At 46.4% G+C, this 27287-nt stretch overlaps 1 protein-coding gene and 1 pseudogene across 8 annotated transcripts in view; both read right to left on the minus strand.

Moving 5' to 3' along the window:
• ARHGAP39 (Rho GTPase activating protein 39) overlaps window positions 1-27287 on the minus strand; it is a 131936-nt gene that overhangs the window by 5542 nt on the left and 99107 nt on the right. For 7 of the 8 annotated variants that reach the window (XM_073230348.1, XM_073230349.1, XM_037023255.2 and 4 more), the window contains 3 exons: window positions 15478-16837; window positions 13507-14068; window positions 1058-1150 (listed from right to left, as the gene is read on the minus strand). In XM_073230348.1, coding sequence (XP_073086449.1) covers window positions 1058-1150; window positions 13507-14068; window positions 15478-16837 — 2015 coding nt within the window. The remainder of the gene's footprint in view (window positions 1-1057; window positions 1151-13506; window positions 14069-15477; window positions 16838-27287) is intronic. The other variant, XM_037023261.2, reaches the window with a different exon arrangement.
• Window positions 3416-13498, minus strand: LOC140848067 (DNA fragmentation factor subunit alpha pseudogene; annotated as a pseudogene).

Below are 27287 nucleotides of genomic sequence, written 5' to 3' on the forward strand. Positions count from 1 at the left end.
GTGTGGGGGAGACAGTGGCCCATGTAGGGGCCAAGAGGCAGCTCGCCCAGAGTCTGTGCTCCTGTGCCCACCATGGGGCCTGGTGCTTCCGAGAGGGCAAGCCTTAGGTTTCCCAGGCTGTCTGGAATGTGCCGCCTCCGCGTGGACCTGCGGGGTGTCGGAGGTCCAGCTCCCCCCTCCCCACCCACCTATATCTGGCTGCAGTGTCCTCCCCGCACCCCCCCAGGTGCCCCCTGCTGCTGTGACAGGACATTGGCGACAGCCTCAGGCAGGAGCTCAGAGCTCTTTCCACTCCTGCCCCAGATGGCATCCTGGACAACAGCTGCCCCTCTCCTGCCAGGGGTAGCATGCAGCCATGGAGAGAGCCTTCTAGAGCAAGGGGTGTTGAGGGTGAGGGTCTGAGAAGAAAAGGCGTTGGGCAGGTGCCAAGGACGCGATGTGCGAAGGTTGGGGGAAGTGGCCAGGAGGGGAAGCAGCCGTGGCAGCAGTGGGATCACCAACTCTCCCCAGTGGGAAGGGCACAGCCTCGGTTAACAGGGCTTCCCTAGAGCTTGGATTGGGGTGGGCACCTTGAGCCAGGGCCCAGGGCCCAGGAGAAGGGCAGGGATTGTGGGTAGGCTGAGAAGCCCCTGGTCTGTGCTAGGGGTCCCAGTAGGGAAGCAAAGCCAGGCTACACCCACTGCTCCAGAGGCGGTCTGGAATGGAGGTCGGCCAGGCAGTGCTTTCCACAGGGCACTCCTCACCCTCACTCACCTGGGTGCCTCCTGTAGCCTCAGCCAGTCCTCACACCCCTCCCCGCCGAGAGCCAGGCATGCAGGTTGGTTGTAAATTGTTCTGAGAACCGTGGGGAAGGCACGGGGCAGGTGTGTGGCCTCTCCCCGGAGCCCCATCAGTGACCTGGGGCCTCCAGCCGGCTCAGAAGGCTGCAGGCCTGATGGTTAGTGCTGTGTCCCACCCCCGCCCAGCCCAGAAGCAGTTAGAGAGAGGAGGCCAGGCGGCCGAGGCCGGAGAGCAGAGCTGTGTGCACGCAGCGAAGGGGCTGCGGGGGAGGCCCTACCATCCGGCTCCTCAACATAGGGCTTGGGTTTCTTTCTCAACTTGGACCTCTTCTTAGCGTTCCTTTCCAGGAGCTCTCTCATGTGCTGTGTCACTGGGGAGCAAAGAGAGCGTGAGGACAGGGCACGAAGCCGGAGTGCGCGCCCACGGGGTCCCGATGTGGCCGTGAGCAGGCCCTGGCCAGCTGGGAAGGGCTGATATCCCTGCTGGGCTCCTCGAGGGGAGACAGGGCCACCGGGCCAATGCCCAGCTCTGGTGCCCTGCAAGGGACCGCTTCCTATTCACCCCATCGCTGATGCTGCGCGCCTGTGCAGATGGCCTGTGGGAGGGTGTGTGGCCCATGTGGCTGGGGAAGGTGCTGGGACCCTTCTGGGCACCGCCAACCAGAAGGTCAGCTCTCCAAGTGCTGGAGGTGGGCAGGAAGGTGCCCCTGCACAGTGGGGGTGGGGGTGGCAGCCAGCCAGCCCATGACTCTCTGGCCCAGCATCTGGCTGTTAAAGGACTGCCTTCAGGGGTCCACGATCCTGAGCGAGTGGAGGGACTCCCTTATGGTGCTGATTTAGGCATACCTCCCACCCTGCATGGAATAACCTGGCACTGCTGGTGTGGACCCCTCATTCCCCTCCATCCTGTGCTCTCTGGAAGGAAGTTTCTATGCCTAGCCCACACGACGGTGGGAGTTATGCTCTCCCTGCCTGATGGTCAACCATCTATGCACATTATTTGTAATTCTGCTCCATGGGTGATACCTATCTAATGATTCATTTATATTAGTATGGGCTTGGGAGTATTCACTTTTGATTATAATGAGTATGACTTTATTTTGTTGCTCAAATTGCTCCAGCTTTGGCCACTGGAGCTCATCCAGTGTCCTGTGTCCTGTCACATGCCCCACCGTCTCCCCGTGTCCCCTCCAGCACACCCGCACTTGGGGCACTGCGTCTTGCAGGGAATGCACCAGCCCAAGCACTGGCTGTGTCTCTAAGGAGCTCTGGTTCCTTGTAATGGGAAATACTGTCGGAAACCCAGGGCTGGGTATCACGTGTGCTCACTGCCCCTGGGCCCTCCTGGCTGAGAGAGCAAAGGGAGACGTGTGTGAAGTCCTTATGCATGTACATCTCTACAGACGACTCCATACGACACCTCCAACTCTTATCTGTCATCACATGGATCCCTCTAGCCTCTTCTCTATTCTCTGCAACTGTTTTATCTTTGCATTCTCTTAATAGTGTCTTTGGAAGAGCAGGAGACTTAATTTGGAGGAAGTTCAATTTATCAATGTTTTTCTCTTATAGATAGTGCTTTCTTTTAATGCCCATATAAAAACACCTTTATCTAATTCAAGAAAACAGATTTTCTGCTCTGTTTTGTTCTAGAAGTTTTATAGTTTTAGGTTTTGAATTATGATCCATTTTCAGTTAATTTTTGTATATAGTTCAAAGTATGGGTTGATGCTCACCTTTTTTCGGGTATCCAAATATCCAAATTGGATATCCAACTCTCCTAGCACCATTTGAGGAAAACACTACCCTTTCTTCACCAAACTGCCTCCGCATTTCTGGAAGCGTGTTGCCCTGTGTCTGGGGCTGCTTTTGGACTCTGTTCTGCCCACTGACCTACTGTTCACCTGCATGCCGACAGCTTTATGACGAGTCATGCAGTCGGCTGCTCTTAGTCCTTCCACTTCATTTTTCTTTATCAAAGGTACTTTGGCTATTCTAAGGGCTTTGTACTTTCTATGAATTTTACAATCAGCCTGTTAGTTTTTAAATTAAAAAAAGAAACTGAAGATTTTGATTAAGGTTGAATTTATAGATAAAGTTGGGTGGAAGTGACATCATCATGCTCACTGAGTCCTCCGATTCACACACAGTACATCTCTCCATTAACTTTGGTCTTGACTTTCGGCAATGTTTTATAGTTTTTAGCATAAAAGTCTTATACATCTTTTGTCAGCTTTATTCCTAAGTTTATCATATTTTTAATGCTTTATAGTAAATGTTACTTTTAAAATATCAGTTTCCAATAGGTCGTTGCAATTATATAGAAACATTAATTTTTATATATTGGTCTTACATACTGCAACTTTGCTAAACTCTTCTATTAGTTCTAGTAGTATTTTACAAATCGGTTATCTGTAAATAAGGACAGTTTCACACTTCCTTTCCAATTAGGATGTCTTTAATTTCTTCTTCATGGACTTTGCACCGGCCAGGCCCTCCAGCATGATGTTCAGTAGATGCAGTGAGGCTGGAGGTCCTGGCCTTGTTTCTGATCTTGGGAGGAAAGCATTCAGTCTTTTACCATTAGATGTGATGCTGGCTACAGGCTTTTTCTTCCCCCCATCCTTTACCTGCAAGGAGGCTGTATTGTAGATTACAAAACCTGAAGGACAAGTTTGTACAGTGACAGGAAGTGCATAAACCAGAAGCCTCCACTCTGCACCTGGAGAGACTTGGAGTCATAATGCGTGGGGATCGATTTAAAGACCTTTTGTACCCACTACTGATAAAACATACTGGGAAGCTGAAAAGAGTTTCACAGTGGTAACATAAAATTCCACAATACTGGATTAGATATTAGAAATGGTGAATTACACTGTCCCTCTGTCCCAGTGGTCTACAAACTTGATATATGCCTTTAAACAAACAAAAAAGTTCATTAAGTTGAGAAACAAGTTTGTGGCCCTAAGCAGCACTCTTTTATGTTGCCTTCTCTACTGTTTTTGTGATTAAAATTCTGCAGTTCTAACAAAGATAGTGAGTCTGATATATGATAATGTCTTTTTACTGCCCTTGACAATTACTTTTGAACAAAGAACATAAGGACATATAATTAGAAGAGGTGGGATATTGTTGGTGCGGCTACACCATTCAGACTAGGTGAAGGGCATACAGTGAGCCCTGGAGTAGCTTTTCTGGAAGGGCTGTGGGGCTCGTCTTCCTGCCTGTTCCAGGAGAACATACTCTCAGAGTAGTTAAGCAGCTAATATAATTAGGCTGGAGGTATTTACTGATAATAAAAAACAAGGGCACAAGGTCTTCCTTGGTGTCATCTTGCCACAGCCATGTGGGCTTGTTGGACTCCGTTAGGGTTCTGTAGTTCTTCAGGCAGTGGATTCTTCCTTGCTGAGAACAGCCCTTAGAGAATGCAAGCTCTATCTGCTGGAGGCATGGCTGAGTTCCTGATTACAGGCCTGTTGAACAGTTTCCGTCTTCCTTATGTCCCACTTCAAAGCAATGACCAGTGTTTTGGGGTCTCCCTTGATAACCACCTCCAAATGCTGACTGGAGAAACCCAGCTCCAGAGCAGGCCTCTCCGCAGTGCAGTGAAGGTCTGGCTCTTAAGTGCGACACTGGAGTAGTCCTCTCTGCTAGTACCTGTGTCAACAGCATCCCTCTTGGCGGGTTGGACCTTCACTGCTTGGACAGGATGCTGCCTTCCTTTTCCAAAGTCTGGAGGTAAAGCTCTAGGAGCTGCTTGGACTGATGGGCTTCCTCTCTCTGCTCAAGGACCTGCTGGAGGGTGTTCTGGACTTTGGCACAGTTCTTAAGCCAGGTCTGAACCTGGCACATTAATGAGCACTTGGAGGTCATCCTCTCCCAGGATGAGGATGCTGGATACATTTTCTTTCAACTGCCTGGCCACATTCTCCACTTAAACCCCTGCCCCACTGTCAGAGTTCAGGAGTCCTTTAATGTAGATGAAACTAAGTGGTACCTCTATCTGCATTGCTGTATGTCCACCTCTCATTACCAGCCAAGACTACACATTCAGTGTTGGGAGATAGACACAGAAGTAATCATCTTTGCCCACCATGGTGCCATCCTCTTCCAGGACCAGAGGCTTATCAGTGGCCAGGCCACAGTCCGTGCCCTTCAGCCCTTGAGGCAGCCTCACCATACTGCTCGTGGCCATGTCTGTGACTTTGGAGCCTGGGTATCGCTGGGTTCCAGATCCCTCGTACCCCTGGCCACCACCATCCTCTTCAGGGAGGGACTTAAGGCTGCTTTGTTTTCATTGTGGTAAAATGTAAACAAAAATACTGCCATTTAAACATTTTTAAGTGTCCAGGTAAGTGGCATTAAGTATAATCACAGTATCTGCAGCCATCGCCGCATCTATTTCTAACATCCTTCCATCACCCCAAACAGACTCTGTTCCCGTTAGTAAGCAAGTGCTCATTTCCCTCCCCTAGCCTCTGGGGCCCTCTAATGTACTTTCTGCCTCTATGAATTTGTCTACGTTAGGTATTTTACATAAGTTGAATCGTACAGTATTTGCCATTTTGTGTCTGACTTCTTTTACTTAGCATGATTTTTCAAGGCGGATCCGAGTTGTTGTATACATCAGAACTTAATTCCTTTTTATGGCTGAGAAATATTCCATTGTATCGATAGAATACCTTTTCTTTATCCATTCATCTGTTGGTGGACCTTGTGTGGCTTCTACTTTTTGACTGAATAGCGCTGCTGTGAACAATATAATGAGCTGTTGAAGGGCGCTTTTCATTCTTGTGGGACTGGAGCACTTTTATATATGCCTTCTATCAGGTTGGAGAGGTTCCCTTTTTTTTTAATGTTTCAAAATGTTTTTATTTGCCAAATGCACTGAGATATTAGGAATAGTATTAGATGAGTTTTCTGGAGGCAGCTTGTCTTTCCTTTTTATTCCCATATGATAATTGGTTGTATTTTATTCAGTGTATTACACATGTGGGTGTGAATAAAATGCAACTTCTTTTGAAAAAAGAAATGAACAAAGAATATATGTTGTCAACTTGTCTAAAACATTTTCCATGTTCTGACTCACTTTTCTTTGTATTGGCATTTCAAGGTATTTTGTTTTTTTAATTTGACCATTATAAAAACCTTGACAACTTCACTGAAATCCCATGAAAATAATATAAACAACTGTAATGTAAAGTGAAAAGATGGTAATAGCCATCAGCTCTGTGGTGCTTCTTGTCAGTGTTCCTAATCAGGTATAGACTCAAAAACCCCATATTAACTTGACTTTTTGACCTTTAGTTTTACTTTGGTAGAAGTTCTTTAGAGAAGCAATTTCTTTCTCTTTACGGATTATTTTTTTGCACTTAGAAGCAATTAATGGCCGTACTTGATAGGACCATCTGAGAGTGGTACAGGAGGAGGACAGTCGTGACAAACTTACAGATCTGTGAGGTCCCAGAAAATTTAAAGGCTTGAGGCTTGAATCTTGTGGAATGTAGCTTCATTTCCCAGAGAGAAATGGGAATATACATGTGCTTATGTTGTTTAAAATAAATTGACACAGGTTCATAGAAGACATGAAAAGGTCGCCTTTTATTCCTAGTTTTAGAGCTTCTATAGGAATGGAATGTTGGATTTTGTCAAATGCTTTTTTTGTACTTCCTGAGATGATCATACAGTTTTTTAATCCTGATATGGAAAATAATATTAATTGGTTGATTTTCAAATGTTAAACCAACCTTTCATTCCTCAGATAAACCTCACCTATTCAAGATGCATTATCCTTTTTATATATTGCTGGATTCAGCTTCCTAAATTATTGTTAGCAGTTTTTGTTCTGTGTTCAGGAGGGACACAGAACTTCCCTTTTTTAGTGTCCTTTTATAATTTTGCTGTAGAATATTGGGAAATACTCCTGCCACTTCAGTTTTCCCAGTGAATTTGTAAAAAATTGCTACAAAACCAGTAAAATGTTTGGTAAAACTTAGTTGAAGCCACTTGGGCCTGGAATTTTCTTTGTAGAAAGGTTTTTAAGTACCAATTCAATTTCTATAATAGATATGATTTTTCTGGTTATCTATTTCTTACAGAGTGATTTTTGGTGGTTTGTGTCTTTCAAAGAATCTGTCCATTTATTCTAAATTGCCAAATTTGTTGGCATTAAGTTGTTTATAGTATTCCCTTATTTCTCCCTTTTTTTCTTTGAAGAAGCAAAACTATCTTCATTTACAGATGACATTATATTGTGGGTAGAAAATCCTAAGAAGTCAATAAAAAAGCTACTGAAACTAATACACAAGTTCAATCGGGCCATAGGATACAAAACAATATACTAAAATCAATTGTATTTCTACATACTAAAACTAACAGCTTGAAAATGTAATTACGAAAATAGTTGCATTCACAATAGCACCAAAAAGGATATAGTACTAAGGAATAAATTTAACTAAAAATATTCAAGACCCATACACTGAAAATTAGATACGTCATGCAAACAAAAAGGAGGAAAAAAAAGCAGGAGTTGCAGTACTTGTATCAGACAAAATAGACTTCAAAACAAAGAAAATGATAAGAGACAAAGAAGGACACTACATAATGATAAAGGGGTCAGTCCAACAAGAGGATATAACCATTCTAAATATATATGCACCCATCACAGGAGCACCAGCATATGTGAAACAAATACCAAAAGAATTAAAGGAGGAAATAGAATGCAATGCATTCATTTTAGGAGACTTCAACACACCATTCAGTCCAAAAGACAGATCAACTAGAAAGAAAATAAGTAAGGACACAGAGGCACTGAACAATCTATTAGAACAGATGGACCTAACAGACATCTACAGCACACTCCATCCAAAAGCAACAGGATACACATTCTTCTCAAGTGCACATGGAACACTTTCAAGAATAGACCATATACTAGGCCACAAAAAGAGCCTCAGTAAATTAAAAAAGATTGAAATTGTACCAGCCAGCTTCTCAGACTACAAAAGTATGAAACTAGAAATAAATTACACAAAGAAAATGAAAAATCCCACAAACAACATGGAGGCTTCACAACATGCTCCTACACAATCAATGGATCAATGACCAAATAAAAACAGAGATCAAGCAATATATGGAGACAAATGACAGCAATAATTCAACACTAAAATCTGTGGGACACAACGAAGCCCATGCTAAGAGGGAAGTATACTGCAATACAGGCTTACCTCAGGAAAGAAGAACATTCCCAAATCAACAGTCTAAACTCACAATTAACAAAACTAGGGAAAAAAAAGAACAAATGAGGCCCAAAGTCAGTAGAAGGAGGGACATAATAAAGATTAGAGCATAAATAAATAAAATTGAGAAGAATAAAACAACAGAAAAATCAATGAAAGCAGGAGCTGGTTCTTGGAGAAAATAAACAAAATAGATAAACCCCTAGCCAGACTTATCAGGAAAAGACAGTCTACACACATAAACAGAGTCAGAAATGAGAAAGGAAAAATCACTATGGACACCACAGAAATACAAAGACTTATTAGAGAATACTCTGAAAAATTATATGCTAACAAACTGGATAACCTAGAAGAAATGGACAACTTTCTAGAAAAATACAACCTTCCAAGGCTGACACAGGAAGAAACAGAAAATCCGAACAGACCAATTACCGGCAACAAAATTGAACTGGTAATCAAAAACCTACCTAAGAACAAAACTCCTTCACCACTGAATTTTATCAAACATTTAGTGAAGACCTAATACCCATCCTCCATAAAGTTCTCCAAGAAGTAGAAGAGGAGAGAACACTCCCAAACTCTTTCTACAAGGCCAGCATCACTCTAATACCAAAACCAGGCAAAGACACCACAAGACACTCTCTTTTTTGTATCATTAATGTACAATCACATGAACAACACTGTGGTTACTAGACTCCCCCCATTATCAAGTCCCCACCACACACCCATTACAGTCACTGTCCATCAGCGCCTATAAGACACTCGAGAGAAATTAAAGAAGGTACCAATAAATAGAAACACATCCCATGCTCATGGATAGGAAGAATTCATATTGTCAAAATGGCCATCCTGCCTAAAGCAATCTACAGATTCAATGCAATCTCTATCAAAATATCAAAGGTATTCTTTGGACTAGGACAAATAGTTCTAAAATTCACATGGAACCACAAAAGGCCTTGAATAGCCAAAGCAATCCTGAGAAGGAAGAACAAAGCTGGGGGAATTACACTCCCTGACTTCAAGCTCTACTACAAAGCTACAGTAATCAAGACAATTTGGTACCGGTACAAGAACAGACCCATAGGCCAATGGTACAGAATAGACAGCCCAGATATAAACCCACACATACACGGCCAATTAATATACAATAAAGGAGCCATGGATATACACTGGGGAAATGACAGCCTTTTCAACTGGTGTTGGCAAAACTGGACAGCTACATGTAAGAGAATGAAACTGGCTTAGTGTCTAACCCCATACACAAAAGTAAACTCAAAATGGATCAAAGATCTGCATCTGAGACATAAAATCAACAAAACTCTTAGAAGAAAACATAGGCAAACATCTCTTGGACATAAACATGAACAACTTCTTCATGAACATATCTCCCCGGGCAAGGGAAACAAAAGCAAAAATGAACAAGTGGGACTATATCAAGCTGAAAAGCTTCTGTACAGCAAAGGACACCATCAATAGAACAAAAAGGTACCCTACAGTATGGGAGAATATATTCATAAATGACATCCAATAAGGGGTTGACATCCAAATTATATAAAGAGCTGATGCACCTCAACAAACAAAAAGCAAATAAGCCAATAAAAAAACGTGCATAGGAGCTGAACAGACAGTTCTCCCAAGAAGAAATTCAGATGGCCAACAGGCACATGAAAAGATGCTCCGCATCACTAATCATCAGAGAAATGCAAATTAAAACCACAATGAGATATCACCTCACACCAGTTAGGATGGCCAACATTCAAAAGACAAACAACAACAAATGTTGGTGAGGATGTGGAGAAAGGGGAACCCTCCTACACTGCTGGTGGGAATGTAAATTAGCTCAACCATTGTGGAAAGCAGTATGGAGGTTCCTCAAAACACTCAAAGTAGAAATACCATTTGACCCAGGAATTCTACTCCTAGGAATTCACCCTAAGAATGCAGCACTCCAGTTTGAAACAGAAATATGCACCCCTATGTTTACCACAGCATTATTTACAATGGCCAAGAAATGGAAGCAACCTAAATGTCCATCAGTAGATGAATGGATAAAGAAGAGGTGGTACATATACACAATGGAGTATTATTCAGCCATAAGAAGAAAACAAACCCTACCATTTGCAACAACATGGATGGAGCTAGAGGGTATTATGCTCAGTGAAATAAGCCAGGCGGAGAAAGACAAGTACCAAATGATTTCACTCATCTGTGGAATAAGAACAAAGCAAAAACTGAAGGAACAAAACAGCAGCAGAATCACAGAACCCAAGAATGGATTAACAGTTACCAAAGGGAACGGGACTGGGGAAGATGGGTGGTAAGGGAGGGATAAAGGGGCAAAAGGGGCAAAAGGGGCAAAAGGGGCATTACGATTAGCACACATAATGTAGTGGCGGCAGGGATATGGGGAAGGCAGTATAATACAGAGAAGACCAGTAGTGATTCTATAGCATCTTACTACGCTGATGGACAGTGACTGTAATGGGGTATGTGGTGGGGACTTGATAATAGGGGGGAGTCTAGTAACTATAATGTTGCTCATGTAATTGTACATTAATGCTACACCAAGAAAAAAACTACAGTAAGACACCACCTCACATGTCAGAATGGCTACTACCAAGAAGACAAGAAATAACTAGTTTTGGCAAGGATGTGGAGAAAAGGGAACCCTAGTACACCATGGGATTGCAAATTGGTGCAGCCACTATGGAAAGCTATATGGAGGTTTCTCAAAAAACTAATAATACAATACCGTATGACCCAGCAATTACAGTTCTGATAATATGCCTGAAGAAAATGAAGACAATAATTGGAAAAGATATGTGCACCCCTACGTTTATTGTAGTGTATTTAGAATAGCCAAATATGGAAGCAACTGAAGTGTTCATAAATAGAAGAATGGCTAAAGAAGATGTGGCACATATACACAATGTTATTCAGCCATAAAAAAAACCCCTGCCATTTGCAACTACTTGGATGGACCTAGAGGGTATTATAATCAGTGAAATACACCATGTAGAGAAAGACAAATACCATATGATTTCACTTATTTGTGGAACATAAAAGCAAAAGAGAATGAACAGAACACCAGCAGACTCACACTGAGGATTGGTGGTTGCTGTGGGGAAGGGTTGCAGTGGGTGGGAAGGGTGAGGGGGATAAAGGGGCGCAGAAATGCTCAGTCCTAATGTAAGCTGGTCGTGGGGATGGAAGTGCAGCCTGGAGAATACAGCGAGTGGTTTCGTGACATCTTCCTGTGCTGACAGACAGTGACTACACTAGTGGGGGTGAGGATTTAATACTGTGGGGAACTGCTGAACCAGTGTGTTGTACACTTGGAACACATGAAAGAATGAAATACGGGATTTGAGTCCGAATGCTCTCGGCCCAGAACCTAGGCTCTGACCTACCCCGCCTGCGGTTGCCTTCTTCCTGAACAGACTTCAGCAGGTCCTTTTGTTTTTGGCTTCAAGGTCACCCCTTCTCCAAACCATTCCTAGAGGAAGCTGGCTCTACCCACTCTTGAGCTTTTAAGGGTTTGCTATCTGCTTCAGCTTCTTAGTCTTTCCATTGTCTGCTTGGGACCCACCTTTCTTGGTGTACCAGGTCGGTCTCCTGCCACTTGTCCACATGCTTCTCGGCTTCCAAAACGTCATTGTTCTTGCCTTTCCACTCTGTCTTTGTGGGTTTTTCTTTTGTATTGTGATAAAATATATGTAGCATGAAACTCACCATCTGAACCGTGTTTAATTGTACGGCTCAGTGGCATTAAGCGCATTCCTGCTGTGCGGCGACCACCACCGGCATCTGCTCACCATCCCAGGTGGAAGCTCTAGACACTACACAGAGACTCCCCAGTTTCCCCACTTGCAACCCACCACAACCACCAGGAAGAGCCTACTTTCTGACTGATTCTGACAACTAGGAACCCCATACAAGTGGAATCATACAGTATTTGTCTTTTTGTGACTGGCTTATTTCACTCAGCATAATGTCCTCAGGGGTGACCCATGTTGTAGTGTGTGTCAGAATTTCCTTCCTTTTTTAGGCCGAATAATATTCCATATGCTCAGACCACATTTTGTTTATCTGTTCATCCACCAGTAAACACTTGAGCTGCTTCCAGCTCTTTTCTATTGCGAATAGTGCTGTTATGAACATGGGTGTACATATATCTCTTTGAGACCTTGCTTTCAATATTTTTGGGTATATACTCAGAAGTGGAATCACTGGGTTCTACAGTAATTCTATGTTTAATTTTTTGAAGAACTGGGGGAGACCCCTCTCCTGTATTCAGTTATGAGAATCTCCAGGCTTCCAGAATCTACCCACCGCAGACGGCTGAAGAGCTGCGTGGTGTCTGTGCTTGGCACACCTTCCCTGGGGCCACCACTGGCCTGCAGCTGCAGCCCATTGCTCTGTGCACACACTCTGGCCCCCAACACTTGGGCTGGGCAAGGCCCTGGCCAGACCACGTCGGCTGGTCGCTCCCACAGAGCAGTCTGCGGCCTGTCTGACTGAAGACAGTGTGCGAGCATGCTTATGCATATGCATGTGCGGTATTTGGATGTGTATTTCTAGACACTGGTTCTTTGACTGTGTCCTGTGGACACCTACAACTGCTGGGGTGGCAGATGGCCTGCTGCATATGCAGGTGCTGCGCTGGACCTGTCCCTGTGCGCACTCAGCCTGGCCTCAGACTCAGGCAGGACACTAGGTCAGCTGCAAAGGTGCTGCCCGGCTGGCATGACCTGGTTCAGACACACCTGACACATGGCCTTTCGGAGCCCTGGGCAGAATCTGTCCCTGCACTCAGCCCCAGGCTGCTGTCAGCAGGTGGCTACCACTACTGGCCCCAACCTTTGACCCCTTGGGGCAGCTACGGGTCAGCTTATATTGTGGAGTCCCAACGGCCTGCTGGTCTTCCCAGACCCAGCGCTGGGCACACTCTAGTCCCTGAGCTTCTCCTGGCTCTCAGGAGCCGCTCTGTAGGCCTTATCTCACCCCCACCCACACAGATGGCCTGAACCAGCTGGGGCAGTCCCCCCTCCAGGCAGCAGGATGGCTGCGAGCAGATGCAGGAAGTGCCCCTGGGCTGACTGTGGCCGCCAGGTCTTGCCTCTTTGCCCCTGCCCTCGACAGAGGCCTCAGAGGAGAATGGACACTGGCTGGCAGAGACACAGATGCCACATATCTCATCCACGCCCCTCTACCTGTTGCCCTAAGGCTGGGGACCCTGTGCCATGATACCTGTGGCTCTTCCCAGGGCCTCAGTGCCAAGGAGGGGGTCCCCTGAGGACCCCATGTCTCAGTGGAGACCTAGGATGTAGCTTAGGAGACACTTGTGTCTGCTTGGAGGTGCTGCCCTTGTCCCCACATACCTGCTGCCCCCAAGGTGTCACCCGGTGCAAGCCAGGAAGCTCTCACATGGCCCTTACCTGAGTTGGCAGCAGAGCCCAAGGTGCCCGGGGGTCCCATACAGTGGGCCTTACCTTTGGTGTCATTGACAGGGTCCATGTGCCGGTAAATGTAGCCTTCCAGGTAGGAGTGGAACTTGGGTGTGGGTGGGAAGAAGGCCAGGCAGATGGCCATGAGCTCCCAGCCACGGGCCAGGCTCTCGAGGCGGAAGTTCTCGGTGGTCTGCCGGCACAGCTGGATGTAGAGTTCATCTCGCAGGCCCTGCACGCTCCAGCCCTTGGTGGCGACCTCCAAGGCCACGTGCAGTGGGTCCGCCTTGGCGCGCCGATCGCCCATGTACATCTGGATCAGCTTGAAGATCTCGCAGGCCTCCTTCTTCACATGGCGGTCGCTGGTCACAATCATGGGCTTCTTGATGGACTCGCTGCTCCAGGCTAACATGTTGGCGATGGACACCTTCCGCCGGAAGAGGCCCTGTGTGTGCGTGTTGAAGTGCTTGGAGGCCCAGTTTTCTATGTCGGTCTCTGAGGATGGCTTGCGCAGTGTGAATGTGGGGAACACACAGCTGGTGCTGGGCAGCACACTGCGGGCTTGCCGGCTGCTGTCAAACTGGGCACAGGAGCCAAGGTCCTCGGACTGAGAGGACAGAAGGGCCCCAACTCGGTCAGCCAGCCAGCAGGGAGGGGTGGCCTCCCCTGCTGCCCCAAGCGTGCTGAAGGGGCCAGGCCCAGGGCGGGCTGGGCTGGGTTTCCCACCTCGCGCCTTGCCTTTTTCTGCCCACCCCTTAAACACATGCTAGGATCCTCCTTGTGCAATACGGGGCGGGCTCAGAGAGGCTGTTCTTGCAGGCTCTCCCCTTCCAGGCCTGCCCCTGGGGCCAAGGACTAGCGGCCAGCACAGGCATGCAGACAGGGAGCCATGCGTGTGCTTCATCAGCTCTTGGGCTACTGCAGCCCCAGGCAGTAAGGTTCTGAGTGACCAGCGCCTGACTGTGCTTACATGGGCCTCCCCACGCAGGATCCTGGGACTCGTGTGGGTGCCCCACAGGGGATGGCAGGGCACTGAGTGCCTCCTGCTGGCCTCGCTGCTGCTGTTTGGCTTCTGCTGGTTCACTGAATTTCCTGCCCTTCCCCATGCTGTGTCCTGCTTTCCCTGAGAGAGGCCTTGGGCTGAGGCCCTTCTGAAGGAGGAGTTTGCCTCAAGACCCCCCGGCCTCCCCAACAGCCTCAGTATCTCTGCCCAAGGCCTGTCACTTGGATAACAGTCCTTCCTCACCTGGCACTCTTAGGGGCCTCCTTTGGGGGCTTCTGTCCCCTCTGTCTACAAGGCAGGTCCTCGCTGCTCACTCTCACCCTGGGCCTCCCCAGGCTGACTCTTCCTGTCTGCTATGGACAGAAGTGCTGCTCTGATTGTGCAGCCTAAAGGGCGTGAAGGTGGCCCTGCCCTGGCAGACCCTCAGCCTTGGCTTCATGCAGCAGACTGGTGTGAAAGGTCAGGGGTGAGGAGGTGAGAACGAGGACGTCAGCACATACCAAATCCTGGGGCACCAAGCTCCCAGCACACAGTCTGGACAGAAGGCACACACAGACTCAGTGGACATGCCAGGCTGGCCTCTGTTTTGGCTCCAGCTGCAGCACACAGTCTTGGGAGACACCTGGTGCCTGCTGAGCATGTGTCCTGGCCCCAAGGCCAGCTGTCCAGCTTCGCTGCATGCAGGAGTGCAGTTTGGGGAGGACTCTGAGCTGGGGTGCCTGACACTCCCCCTCACAGCTCCTCCCCTGGGAGTCCCTCCCCGTGGGGAGGACAGAGATTCAGGAAGGCGGTGGCTGGGTGGCCACCTGCCCGTGCCCCCTGCCTCTGTGGCTCAGAATCAGGACATAGCCTCTGGCCCCCAGGCAGCTTCCCAGGAGCTGGCCGAGACTCACGGGGAACCAAGGAGAGGGAGCCTGCATGCCCGTTAGGGGCTCTGAGGACTGCACTGGGTCTCGGGATCACCACCTGCCCCCCGCGCCCCCCGCCAGGAGACCCCAGCCGCGTGTCCCTACCTGGGAGGGGTGGAGGTAGGGCTCTGGGGAGGCCAGGTTGGTCTGCACAGAGACGCTTTTCTCCAGCAAGATCTGGGGGAAGGCCAGCCTCTCCAGGGCGCCCCTCTGCCAGTGCCTGTTCTCCTGCTGGGCCAGCGCCTCGTCCTCGCTGAAGGCACGCACCACCGGCCCAGGCATGGGCAGCGGCACAGCCCCGTCACTCTCGTAGCCTGAGCCGTCCTGCTGGGAGTCCCAGCTGCCCCTCTGTCTCATGTGGAAGTGGGCCTGCTGTGCCTCCCAGGCCAGCCGTGCTTGTGCCAGGAGGGGCTCAGCCACGCTGTGCACCCCATCCACCTCGCCCACCTTGCCCTCCATGTGCTTCGTCAGGCCCAGGCTGGGCCCACATGGGGGCCGCTCCTCCGCCAGGGGCTGCTCACCAAGCAGGTCCCGGTCCCCAGGGCCTTCCGTGGACGAGGTGCTCGGGGCATGGCAGAGAGAGGGGTTCCTGCTCTTCCTCTTGCGTGAGCCCGGGGAGCAGCCTGTTGAGGACATGGTGTCCTGCTGGCTGCACCAGGACATGGCATCATCCTGGGCCTGTGGCAGGGGTGTGGGAGTTTGGGCGGGCCAGAGCCCAGGCCCCTCCATGCTGCTGTAGTCCCCAGACATGGCCCCGAGGCGCTGTTCCCGCAGCAGGCAGGGGCTGGGCTGCAGGGAAAGCACACCCCGGCTGGGGGTGGCTGCGTACTTGCTCCGTGAGCCTGAGCGCAGCGTGGGGCTTGGGCTGGCCTGCTCCACGTACACCAGCTGCCGCACGTACTCCTTTCCTGTAGGGCTGTACTCCAGGTTGAGCAGGCGCTCGGAGCCCTTCTGTCGGGTGGCTGCCAGCTGCTGGTAGGGCGAGGCGGAGGCTGGCTTAGGTGATGGCTTGCGGCCTGGAGACCGCTGAGGGGAGCTGGCCTGGTAGCCCCCGCCAGCCTCATACTGCATGTCCATGGGGGGCTCATCATAGATGGGGGCCTGGTACTCCATGGGGGGCTCCTCATACAAGGGAGGCTCATAGGCATAGCGTGGGGAAGAGGGCTGCACGTCGCTGGCAGGCTTGCAGGGCTGGGCCAGCAGTGGCGAGCAGCTCCCCAGCTCAGCCCTCTTCAAGAAGGGCGATGGCCTCCGCTCAGGGAACAAGACGGGGCTGTCTGTGTCAGAGGTGAACGTCTGCAGGCTGGGCGAGTGCTGCCCACCTGAGGGTCTGCGGGAGCGGACCCCAGGCTGGCTGTCCAGTGGGTAGCCATTGCCCTGGGGCGAGAGGAAGCTGGGCTCCCTGTCGGCAACTTTGATGAGTATGCGCTCCTTGGTGCCTGAGTTCCACCGGAGTGAGGAGGTCCTGGAAGGGGACAGGCCCAGGTCACCGGGGGGAAGTACTGGGGGGCACAGGGTACCTGAGGGAGGTCCTGGGCGGGGGGGGGGGGGGTGTCACAGGTTACCTGGGGGATATCCGGGGGGGTCACAGGTTACCAGGGGGAGGCATGAGTCTGGTTCCACTGCCAGCCTAGACCCATTACCCACCTGCCCTGTCCTCAAAGGTATCTAGAGTCAGGGCCCAAACACCTGGTCATTTCTGTGTCCTCACATCCTGCAATGCAGAGAGCAGTATGCCGGGCCTGGTACTTGCTGGGGGCTCCCAGTCAATGGCCTATGCACCCCTCCTTTCTGACCCCGGGCAGAGCACCCCTCACATACCTCTTGACTCATCCCTGCAGCATTCCCCTTTAGGGGGTGTTCCAGGGAGCTTCCCCCAGGCACCTACCTGCCCCTGCTGCTGCACATCATGAAACTCCCTACAAGGGCCTCTCCAGGGTGTCTGCTCTAGCCCCAGCTTGGCACCAGGTACAGAATTATTTCTATCATGGAGAGCCGGGGGTGGCCTCTCTGAATCGATTCTGTACAAGTGTTCCCCTGTAGTCCTCCCTTCTGGGCCCAGCGCCAGCCCATGACCCTGCCGGGCACACCATGCACACCAGCGTCTGGGCCCTGAATCTCAGCCACACAGGCTCTGCAAGCTCCACAGAGTCTGATGGCGCTCCTGGGGCTCTGCCCTCGGACACAGCACTCTCCACCTGGACGGAGGTGATGATGCTGTCCCCCAGTGCCTTCCAAAGCCCACAGCAGGCTGGGGGCGCCCACAGTCCTGGGAGCTGCAGAGCCTGAATCCTGGCCTCTTCACCTAGTGGGAGCCATTGTCCTTGAGTGGCTGGCCTCTTCTGCGCCTTCGTTGGAGGCAGTGCGCCTGGGGCACTGCAGGCAGGATATGCGGCCTCCACACCCCTTCCCCATGCTCCCTCTGCAAGAGGTCAGCCTGGTGTCCCATAGGTGTGTCTGGCACACCAGGGGCTTCAACTAGAGTCCAGGAGAGATTGGTAGGGCTCACCTCTGCCACCTGCTCTCTCTTTCAGACAATTTCTAGATGCTTTTAGGGATCTTTTGTGTTTAGTATTCAGCAGATTTTCTCAGAGGTTGGGAGTCGCAGCACTTTTGCAATCTGTGGCTTGACATCTTTTATGATTTTTGGAAACTCTTGAACATTATCTTCTCAAATATTACTTCTATCCCACTTCCTCTCTACTGCGAATCTATTATAGACCTTTTCATTGTGTGCCATATAGTTCCATTAATTTATTTATTTATTAAGGTATCATTGATACACACTCTTATGAAGGTTTCACAAGAAAAACAATGTGGTTACTACATTCACCCTTATTATCGAGTCCCCCCCATGCTCCATTGCAGTCACAGTCCACCACAGATCCACTATTTGTCTTCTCTGAGCTACACTGTCTTCCCCGTGACCCCACACACACCATGTGCACCAACCATGATACCCCTCAATCCCCTTCTCCCTCCCTCCCCACCTGCCCTTCCACACCCCTCCCCTTTGGTAACCACTGGTCCCTTCTTTGAGTCTGTGAGTCTGCTGCTGTTTTGTTTCTTCAGTTTTGCTTCATTCTTATACTCCAGAAACGACGGAAATCATTTGGCACTTGTCTCTCTCCGCCTGGCTTATTTCACTGAGCATAATACCCTCTAGCTCCATCCATGTTGTTGCAAGTGGTAGGATTTGTTTTCTTATGGCTGAATAATATTCCATTGTGTATATGTACCACATCTTCTTTATCCATTCATCTATTGATGGACACTTAGGTTGCTTCCATTTCTTGGCTATTGTAAATAATGCTGCCATAAACATAGGGGTGCATCTGTCTTTCTCAAACTGGGCTGCTGCATTCTTAGGGTAAATTTCTAGAAGTGGAATTCCTGGGTCAAATGGTATTTCTATTTTGAGCTTTTTGAGGAACATCCATACTGCTTTCCACAATGGTTGAACTAATTTACATTCCCACCAGCAGTGTAGGAGGGTTCCCCTTTCTCCACAACCTCGCCAACATTTGTTGTTGTTTGTCTTTTGAATGGCAGTGATCCGTACTGGTGCGAGGTGGTATCTCATTGTGGTTTCAATTTGCATTTCTCTGATGACAAGCAACGTGGAGCATCTTTTCTTGTGTCTGTTGGCCATCTGAATTTCTTCTTTGGAGAACTGTCTGTTCAGCTCCTCTGCCCATTTTTGAATTGGATTGTTCACTTTTTGTTCATTGAGGTGCATGAGCTCTTTATATATTCTGGATGTCAACCCTTTATCGGATCTGTCATTTATGAATATATTATCCCATGCTGTAGGGTACCTTTTGTTTTTATTGATGGTATCCTTTGCTGTACAGAAGCTTTTCAGCTTGATATAGTCCCACTTGGAAATTTTTGCTTTTGTTTCCCTTGCCCGGGGAGATATGTTCATGAAGAAGTCGCTCATGTTTATGTCCAAGAGATTTTTGCCTATGTTTTTTTCTAAGAGTTTTATGGTTTCATGACTTACATTCAGGTCTTTGATCCATTTTGAATTTACTTTTGTGTATGGGGTTAAACAGTGATTCAGTTTCATCCTCTTACATGTAGCTGTCCAGTTTTGCCAGCACCAGCTGTTGAAGAGACGGACAATTCCCCATTGTATGTCCATGGCTCCTTAACCATATATTAATTGACCGTATATGTTTGGGTTAATGTATGGCGTCTCTATTCTGTTCCACGGGTCTGTGATTCTGTTCTTGTGCCAGTAACAAACTGTCTTGACTACTGTCAATTCGTAGTAGAGCTTGAAGTTGGGGAGCGAGATCCCCCCCCACTTTATTCTTCCTACTCAGGATTGCATTGGCTACTTGGGGTCTTTGGTGTTTCCATATGAATTTTTGAACTATTTGTTCTAGTTCATTGAAGAATGTTGTTGGTAATTTGACAGGGATTGCATCAAATCTGTATTTTGCTTTGGGTAGGATGGCCATTTTGACGATATTAATTATTCCTAGCCAGGAGCATGGGATGAGTTTCCATGTTAGTGACCTCTTTAATTTCTCATAAAAAGTGTCTTCTGGTTTTCAGGGTAGAGGTCTTTCATTTCCTTGGTAAGGTTTATTCCTAAGTATTTTATTCTTTTTGATGCTATTGTGAATGGAATTGTTTCCCTGATTTCTCTTTCTATTGGTTCATTGTTAGTGTATAGGAAAGCTACAGATTTCTGTGTGTTAATTTTGTATCCTGCAACTTTGCTGTATTCCGATATCAGTTCTAGTAGTTTTGGAGTGGAGTCCTTAGGGTTTTTCATGTACAATATCATGTCATCTGCAAATAGTGACAGTTTAACTTCTTCTTTACCAATGTGGATTCCTTGCATTTCTTTGTTTTGTCTAATTGCCGTGGCTAGGACCTCCAGTACTATGTTGAATAGCAGTGGGGAGAGTGGGCATCCCTGTCTTGTTCCCGATCGCAGAGGAAAAGCTTTCAGCTTCTCGCTGTTCAGTATAATGTTGGCTGTGGGTTTGTCATATATGGCCTTTATTATGTTGAGGTACTTGCCCTCTATACCCAGTTTGTTGAGAGTTTTTATCATGAATGGATCTGAATTTTGTCTAATGCTTTTTCAGCATCTATGGAAATGATCATGTGGTTTTTGTCCTTCTTTTTGTTGCTGTGGTAGATGATGATGGATTTTCAAATGTTGTACCATCCTTGCATCCCTGGGATGAATCCCACTTGGTCGTGGTGTATGATACTTTTGATGTATTTTTGAATTAGGTTTGCTAATATTTTGTTGGGTATTTTTGCATCTATGTTCATCAGGGATATTGGTCTGTAATTTTCTTTTTTGGTGGGGTCTTTGCCTGGTTTTGGTATTAGGGTGATGTTGGCTTCTGAGAATGAGTTTGGGAGTATTCCCTCCTCTTCTATTTTTTGGAAAACTTTAAGGAGAATGGGTGTTATGTCTTCTCTGTATGTCTGATAAAGTTCCGAGGTAAATCCATCTGGCCCCGGGGATTTTTTCTTGGGTAGTTTTTTGATTACCACTTCAATTTCTGTGCTGGTAATTGGTTTGTTTAGATTCTGTGTTTCTTCCTTGGTCAGTCTTGGAAGGTTGTATTTTTCTAGGAAGTTGTCCATTTCTTCTAGGTTTTCCAGCTTCTTAGCATATAGGTTTTCATTGTAGTCTCTAATAATTCTTTGTATTTTTGTGGGGTCCGTTGTGATGTTTCCTTTCTCGTTTCTGATTCTGTTGATGTGTGTTGATTCTCTTTTTCTCTTAATAAGTCTGGCTAGAGGCTTATCTATTTTGTTTATTTTCTCAAAGAACCAGCTCTTGGTTTCACTGATTTTTCTACTGTTTTATTCTTCTCAATTTTTTTTATTTCTTCTCTGATCTTTATTATGTCCCTCCTTCAGCTGACTTTAGGCCTCATTGGTTCTTCTTTTTCCAGTTTTGATAATTGTGACGTTAGACTATTCATTTGGGTTTGTTCTTCATTCTTTAAATATGCCTGGATTGCTATGTACTTTCCTCTTAAGACTGCTTTCGCTGCGTCCCACAGAAGTTGGGGCTTTGTGTTGTTGTTGTTATTTACTTCCATATATTGCTGGATCTCCATTTTGATTTGGTCGTTGATCCATTGACTATTTAGGAGTGTGTTGTTAAGCCTCCATGTGTTTGTTAGCCTTTTTGCTTTCTTTGTACAATTTATTTCTAGTTTTACACCTTTGTGGTCTGAAAAATTGGTTGGTAGAATTTCAATCTTTTGGAATTCACTGAGGCTCTTTTTGTGGCCTAGTATGTGGTCTATTCTGGAGAATGTTCCATGTGCACTTGAGAAGAATCTGTATCCTGCTGCTTTTGGGTGTAGAGTTCTATAGGTGTCTATTAGGTCCATCTGTTCTAGTGTGTTGTTCAGTGCCTCTGTGTCCTTACTTAGTTTCTGTCTGGTGGATCTATCCTTTGGAGTGAATGGTGTGTAGAAGTCTCCTAAAATGAATGCATTGCATTCTATTTCCTCCTTTAGTTCTGTATTTGTTTCACATATGCTGGTGCTCCTGTGTTATGTGCATATATATTTATAATGGTTATATCCTCTTGTTGGACTGACCTCTTTATCATTATATAATGTCCTTCTTTATCTCTTGTTACTTTCTTTGTTTCGAAGTCTATTTTTTCTGATACAAGTAGTGCAACACCTGCTTTCTTCTCCCTATTGTTTGCATGAAATATCTTTTTCCATCCCTTGACTTTTAGTCTGTGCATGTCTTTGGGTTTGAGGTGAGTCTCTTTTAAGCAGCATATAGATGGGTCTTGCTTTTATATCCATTCAGTGACTCTATGTCTTTTAATTGGTGCATTCAGTCCATTTACATTTTGGGTGATTATCGATAGGTATGTACTTATTGCCAATTCAGGCCTCAGATTCGTGGTTACCAAAGGTTCCAGGTTACTTTCCTTACTATCTAAGAGGCTAACAACTCACTTAGTATGCTGTTACAAACATAATCTAAAGGTTCTTTTCTATTTCTCCTCCTTTTTCTTCCTCCTTCATTCTTTATATATGAGGTATCAAATTCTGTACTTTTTGTCTATCCCTTGATTGACTTTGGGGATAGTCAATTTAATTTTGCATTTGCTTCGCAATCAGCTGCTCCACCCTCCGTACCGTGGTTTTACTACCTCTGGTGACAGCTATCCAACCCTAGGAATACTTCCATCTATAGCAGTCCCTCCAAAATAGACTGTAAAGATGGTTTGTGGGAGGTAAACTCTCTCAGCTTTTGCTTATCTGGGAAATGTTTAATCCCTCCTTCAAATTTAAATGATAATCTTGCCGGATAAAGTAATCTTGGTTCCAGGCCCTTCTGCTTCATGGTATAAAAGACATCATGCCCCTCCCTTCTGGCCTGTAAGGTTTCTGCTGAGAAGTCTGATGTTAGCCTGATGGGCTTTCCTTTGTATGTGATCTTATTTCTGTCTCTGGCTGCTTTTAACAGTCTGTCCTTATCCTTGGTCTTTCCCATTTTAATTACTATTTGTCTTGGTGGTGTTGTCTTCCTTGGATCCCTTGTGTTGGGAGATCTGTGGATCTCTGTAGCCTGAGAGACTATCTCCTTCGTCAGAGTGGGGTATTTTTCAGCACTACTTCCTCAAAGACACTTTCTATCCTTTTTTGCCTCTCTTCTTCTTCCGGTATCCCTGTAATGTGAATATTATTCCGTTTGGATTGATTACACAGTTCTCTCAATATTCTTTCATTTTTAGAGATCCGTTTTTCACTCTGTGCCTCAGCTTCTTTGTATTCCTCTTCTCTAGTTTCTATTTCATTTATTGTCTCCTCCACCGTATCCAACCTGTTTTTAATACCCTCCATCATGCTCTTCAATGATTGGATCTCTGACCTAAATTCATTCCTGAGTTCTTGGATGTCTTTCTGTACCTCCATTAGCATGCTGATGATTTTTATTTTGAACTCCCTTTCAGGAAGAGTCAAGAGGTCCATATCATTTAAATCTTTCTTGGGAGTTGTATTAATAATTTTACTCTGGACAAGGTTCCTTTGGCATTTCATGTTTGTATATGATGCCCTCTAGTGTCCCCAAGCTGTAGTCTCTGGTGCTGCTGAGCCCCTGAAGCAATGTCGGGGGTTGCAGGGGAACGGTACTGGTGCCTGGGGCAAGGAAAGAGCTGTTCCCCTCTCCTGGCTGCTGTGCCTGTCTCCTCTTCCTGAGCCAGTGGGCCAGGCACACATGTATAAGTTTTTGTCCCAGAGCAGCTGGATATGGATCCCTGCTTTCCACAAGCAGCCGGAATCCCAGTCTCCCCAGGAACTCTGCCTGTATTAACTTTCCAACCTGGTAGTCATGCGAGTCTCATGAAAGCATCATGAAATGTAGGTTTGTGCTCCCAGAGCAGATCTCCGGAGCCAGGTACTCAGCAGTCCCAAGGCTTCCACTCCCTACCTGCTCTGTTTCTCTTCCTCCCGCAGGTGAGGTGGGGTGGGGGAAGGGCTGGGGTCCCACGGAACCACGGCTCTGGTACGTTACCCTGTTGGCTGAGGTCTGCTCTGTTCTCCAGGTGTGTGCAGTCTGATGCCGTCCTCTTTCCTGTTGCTCTCTCAGGATGTTGCGCCAATTAAATTTTCTAACTGTATCCAGTTTTAGGAGGAAGCCTGTCTCTCCTCTCATGCCGCCATCTTTAATCTGCCAACTTTTTTTTTTTAAAGCACCTTAGACCAGTATTCCACATGGGCTCTTTACGATTAAATTAGGTTAAAATTTTTTTGACAAAAGAAACACAACATAAATCATTTTGTGGATTTCTTATTGCATCACATAAGATACAAACAGTAATTCCTTGGTGTCATCTAATCCCAGTACATACTCAATTTCCCAGTTGCCCCAGGTCAGGGATTTTTTTAAAAATTCATTTTATTATCCTCCTCCATTCTTTATATGTTAGGTGTTTTATTCTGTACTCTTTTGTGTTTCCTTTGACCACTTTTGTGGATAGCTGATTTTATTTTCTTCCTTTAGTTAGTATTTAGTGGGTCTGCTCTCTTTGCTGTGATTTTATTTTCTCTGGTGACATCTATTTAGCTTTAGGAGTGCTCCCATCTAGAGCATTCCCTTTAAAATACCCTGTAGAGGTGGTTTGTGGGAGGTAAATTCCCTCAACTTCTGCTTATCTGGAAATTGTTTAATCCCTCTTCAAATTTAAATGATAATCTTGCTGGATACAGTATTCTTAGTTCGAGGCCCTTCTGTTTCATTGCATTAAGTATATTATACCATTCTCTTCTGGCCTGTAAGGTTTCTGTATTGAAGTCTGATGGGTTTTCCTTTGTAGGTGGTCTTTATTCTCTTTCTGGCTGCTTTTAATACCCTGTCCTTGTATTTGAATTTGCCATTTTAATTATTATATGTCTTGGTGTTGTACTCCTTGGGTCCCTTGTGTTGGTAGATCTGTGGGCTTCCATGGTCTAGAGAGTATTTCCTTCCCTAGTTTGGAAAAATTTTCAGCAATTATTTCTTCAAAGACACTTTCTACCCCTTTTTCTCTCTATTCTTCTTCTGGTACCCCTATAATGTGAATATTTTTCCGTTTGGATTGGCCACACAGTTCTCTTTATATTCTTTCATTCCAAGATATCCTTTCATCTCTCTCTGCCTCAGCTTCTCTGTCTTCCTGTTCTCTGATTTCTGTTCCATTAACAGTCTCCTGCACCTCATCCAATCTGCTCTTAAGTCCTTCCATTGTTTGTTTCACTTCTGTAATCTCCCTCCAGACTTCATCCCTTAGCTCTTGCATATTTCTTTGCAGCTCCATCAGCATGGTTGTAACTTTTATTTTGAATTCTTTTTCAGGAAGATTGTTTATATCTATCTCACCAGGCCCTCTCTCACGTGTTTGAGGGAATTTGGACTGGACCAGATTCTTCTGCCTTTTCAAGGCAATAGAAGTGATCACTGGCAAGTGGTGCATGTGTCGGCTGAGAGAACAAAGTCCCTTCTTGCTTGGCCGCCTTGCCCTTCTGCTCTGTGCTGGTTAACTGAACATATGAGCAGCGTCTGGTTTAATCCCCTGAGCTGACGTGGGTGGGGCAGCCCTTGGGATGGCCTCGGGCACTGCTGGGGGTCACAGGCACACAGCATGTGTTCTGCAAGAACAGCGCCCCTTCGTGCCTTCTGGACTCTGTGCTGGCTTTCTGTGCCTGTGCCAGGCAGCTGCATGCAGGGGGCAGCCTCTGGGTCTGTCTCGGTTAGCTGCATGCTGGGAGAAGGCTCTGTGTGGTTGCTGTGGGCGGGGCTGCTCCCCAACTGGTCCACAGCAATTGGCATGTCAGCCGGTTTACTTGCAGCGCTGGTGGCGGGGAATGAACAGCAGGCTGCTTATTACCATGAGGAGCTTTGGAGCTGCATTGCCACCCAGGGGGTTAGGACACCTGAAGTACCTTGAAGTTCTGAGCCTGCTGGGCTGAGTGTGCTGGGATGATTTTGTCCACCTCTTAAACCCTTGTCCCTTTAAGACTTTTAAAGCACCCACTTTTCTTTTGTCCCAGGGCAGCCAGCTGTGGGGACCTGTTCACAGTGTTAGTCTTGGATTTTACTTTTCCATTTCTCTAATATCCAGTACACCATGCACTGTGTGTCTGTGCTCCTGGTGCAGGTCACTAGGGCTGGTTATTCAGCAGTCCTGTGCTTCCACTCCCTTCCCGCTCTGATTCTTTTCCTCCCACTGGTGAGCTGGGGTGGGGGGAGTGCTCGGGTCCCGCCAGGTCATGGCTTTGTATCTGACCTTCTTGTACATGAGATGCTGAGTTCTTGCAGATGTAGATGTAGCCTGGCTGTTGTACTGTATCTTCTGGTCTCTCTTTTAGGAATAGTTGTATTTACTGTATCTTCAAAATATATATGGTTTAGGGAGGAGATTTCTGCTGCCTTACAAATGCCACCATCTTGAGAAATCCCTTGTTGAGCATTTTTGCATGTGCATGCATGAGAGATGAGTCTGTAATTTTCTTTCTTATGTCTTTGGTTTTGTAACTAGGGTAATGCTGACCTCATATAATGAATTAGGAAGTATTCCCTCTGCCTCTATCTTCTGAAAGAGATTGTAGATAATTGGTATAATTTCTTCCATAATGTTTCATAGAATTCACTAGTGAACCCATCTGTACCTGGGGCTTTTGTTTTGGAATATAATTAATTATTAATTCAATTTCTTTTAACAGATATAGGCCTATTCAGGTCTCTTTTTCTTTGTGTGTGAGCTTTGGCAGATTGTGTCTTTCAAAAATTGGTTCATTTCACCTCAGTTATCAAATTTGTGAGCATAGGGTTGTTCACAGTATTCCTTTATTATCTTTTTAATATCCCTGAAATCTGTAGTAATAGCTTGTCTTTCATTTCTGATATTACTAATTTGTGTCCTCTCTTTTTTCTATATTGATTTCTTCTTTCAGTTTCATTGATTTCTAATCTAATTCTTATTTCTTTTCTTCTGCTTACTTTGGATTTAATTTGTTCTTCTTTTTCTAGTCTCCCAGAATGGATGCTTGGATGATTGGTTTTAGATCTTCTTTTCTAATATATACATTCACTGATGTAAATTTCCCTCTACACTGCTTTTGCTGCATCCCACAAATTTTAGTAAGTTGCATTTATATTTTTATTTAGTTTAAAATATTTAAAAATTTCTCTTGAGATTTTCTCTTTGACCCGTGTGTTATTTAAAATCTGTTGTTTAGTCTCCAAGAATTTTGGAGGGTTTTCCAGCTGTATCTCTGTTAGTAATTTCCATTTTAATTCATTGTGGTTTGACAACAGAGATGATTTCTATTTTTTTCAACTTGTTAAGGTGTGTTTTACGGCCCAGAATGTGATCTATCTTTGTGAAATTACTTGATTTTTTTTAAGTCTTATAT

The sequence above is a fragment of the Manis javanica genome, chromosome 2 (assembly GCF_040802235.1).
Source record: "Manis javanica isolate MJ-LG chromosome 2, MJ_LKY, whole genome shotgun sequence".
In the NCBI taxonomy this organism is placed as follows: Eukaryota; Metazoa; Chordata; class Mammalia; order Pholidota; family Manidae; genus Manis; species Manis javanica.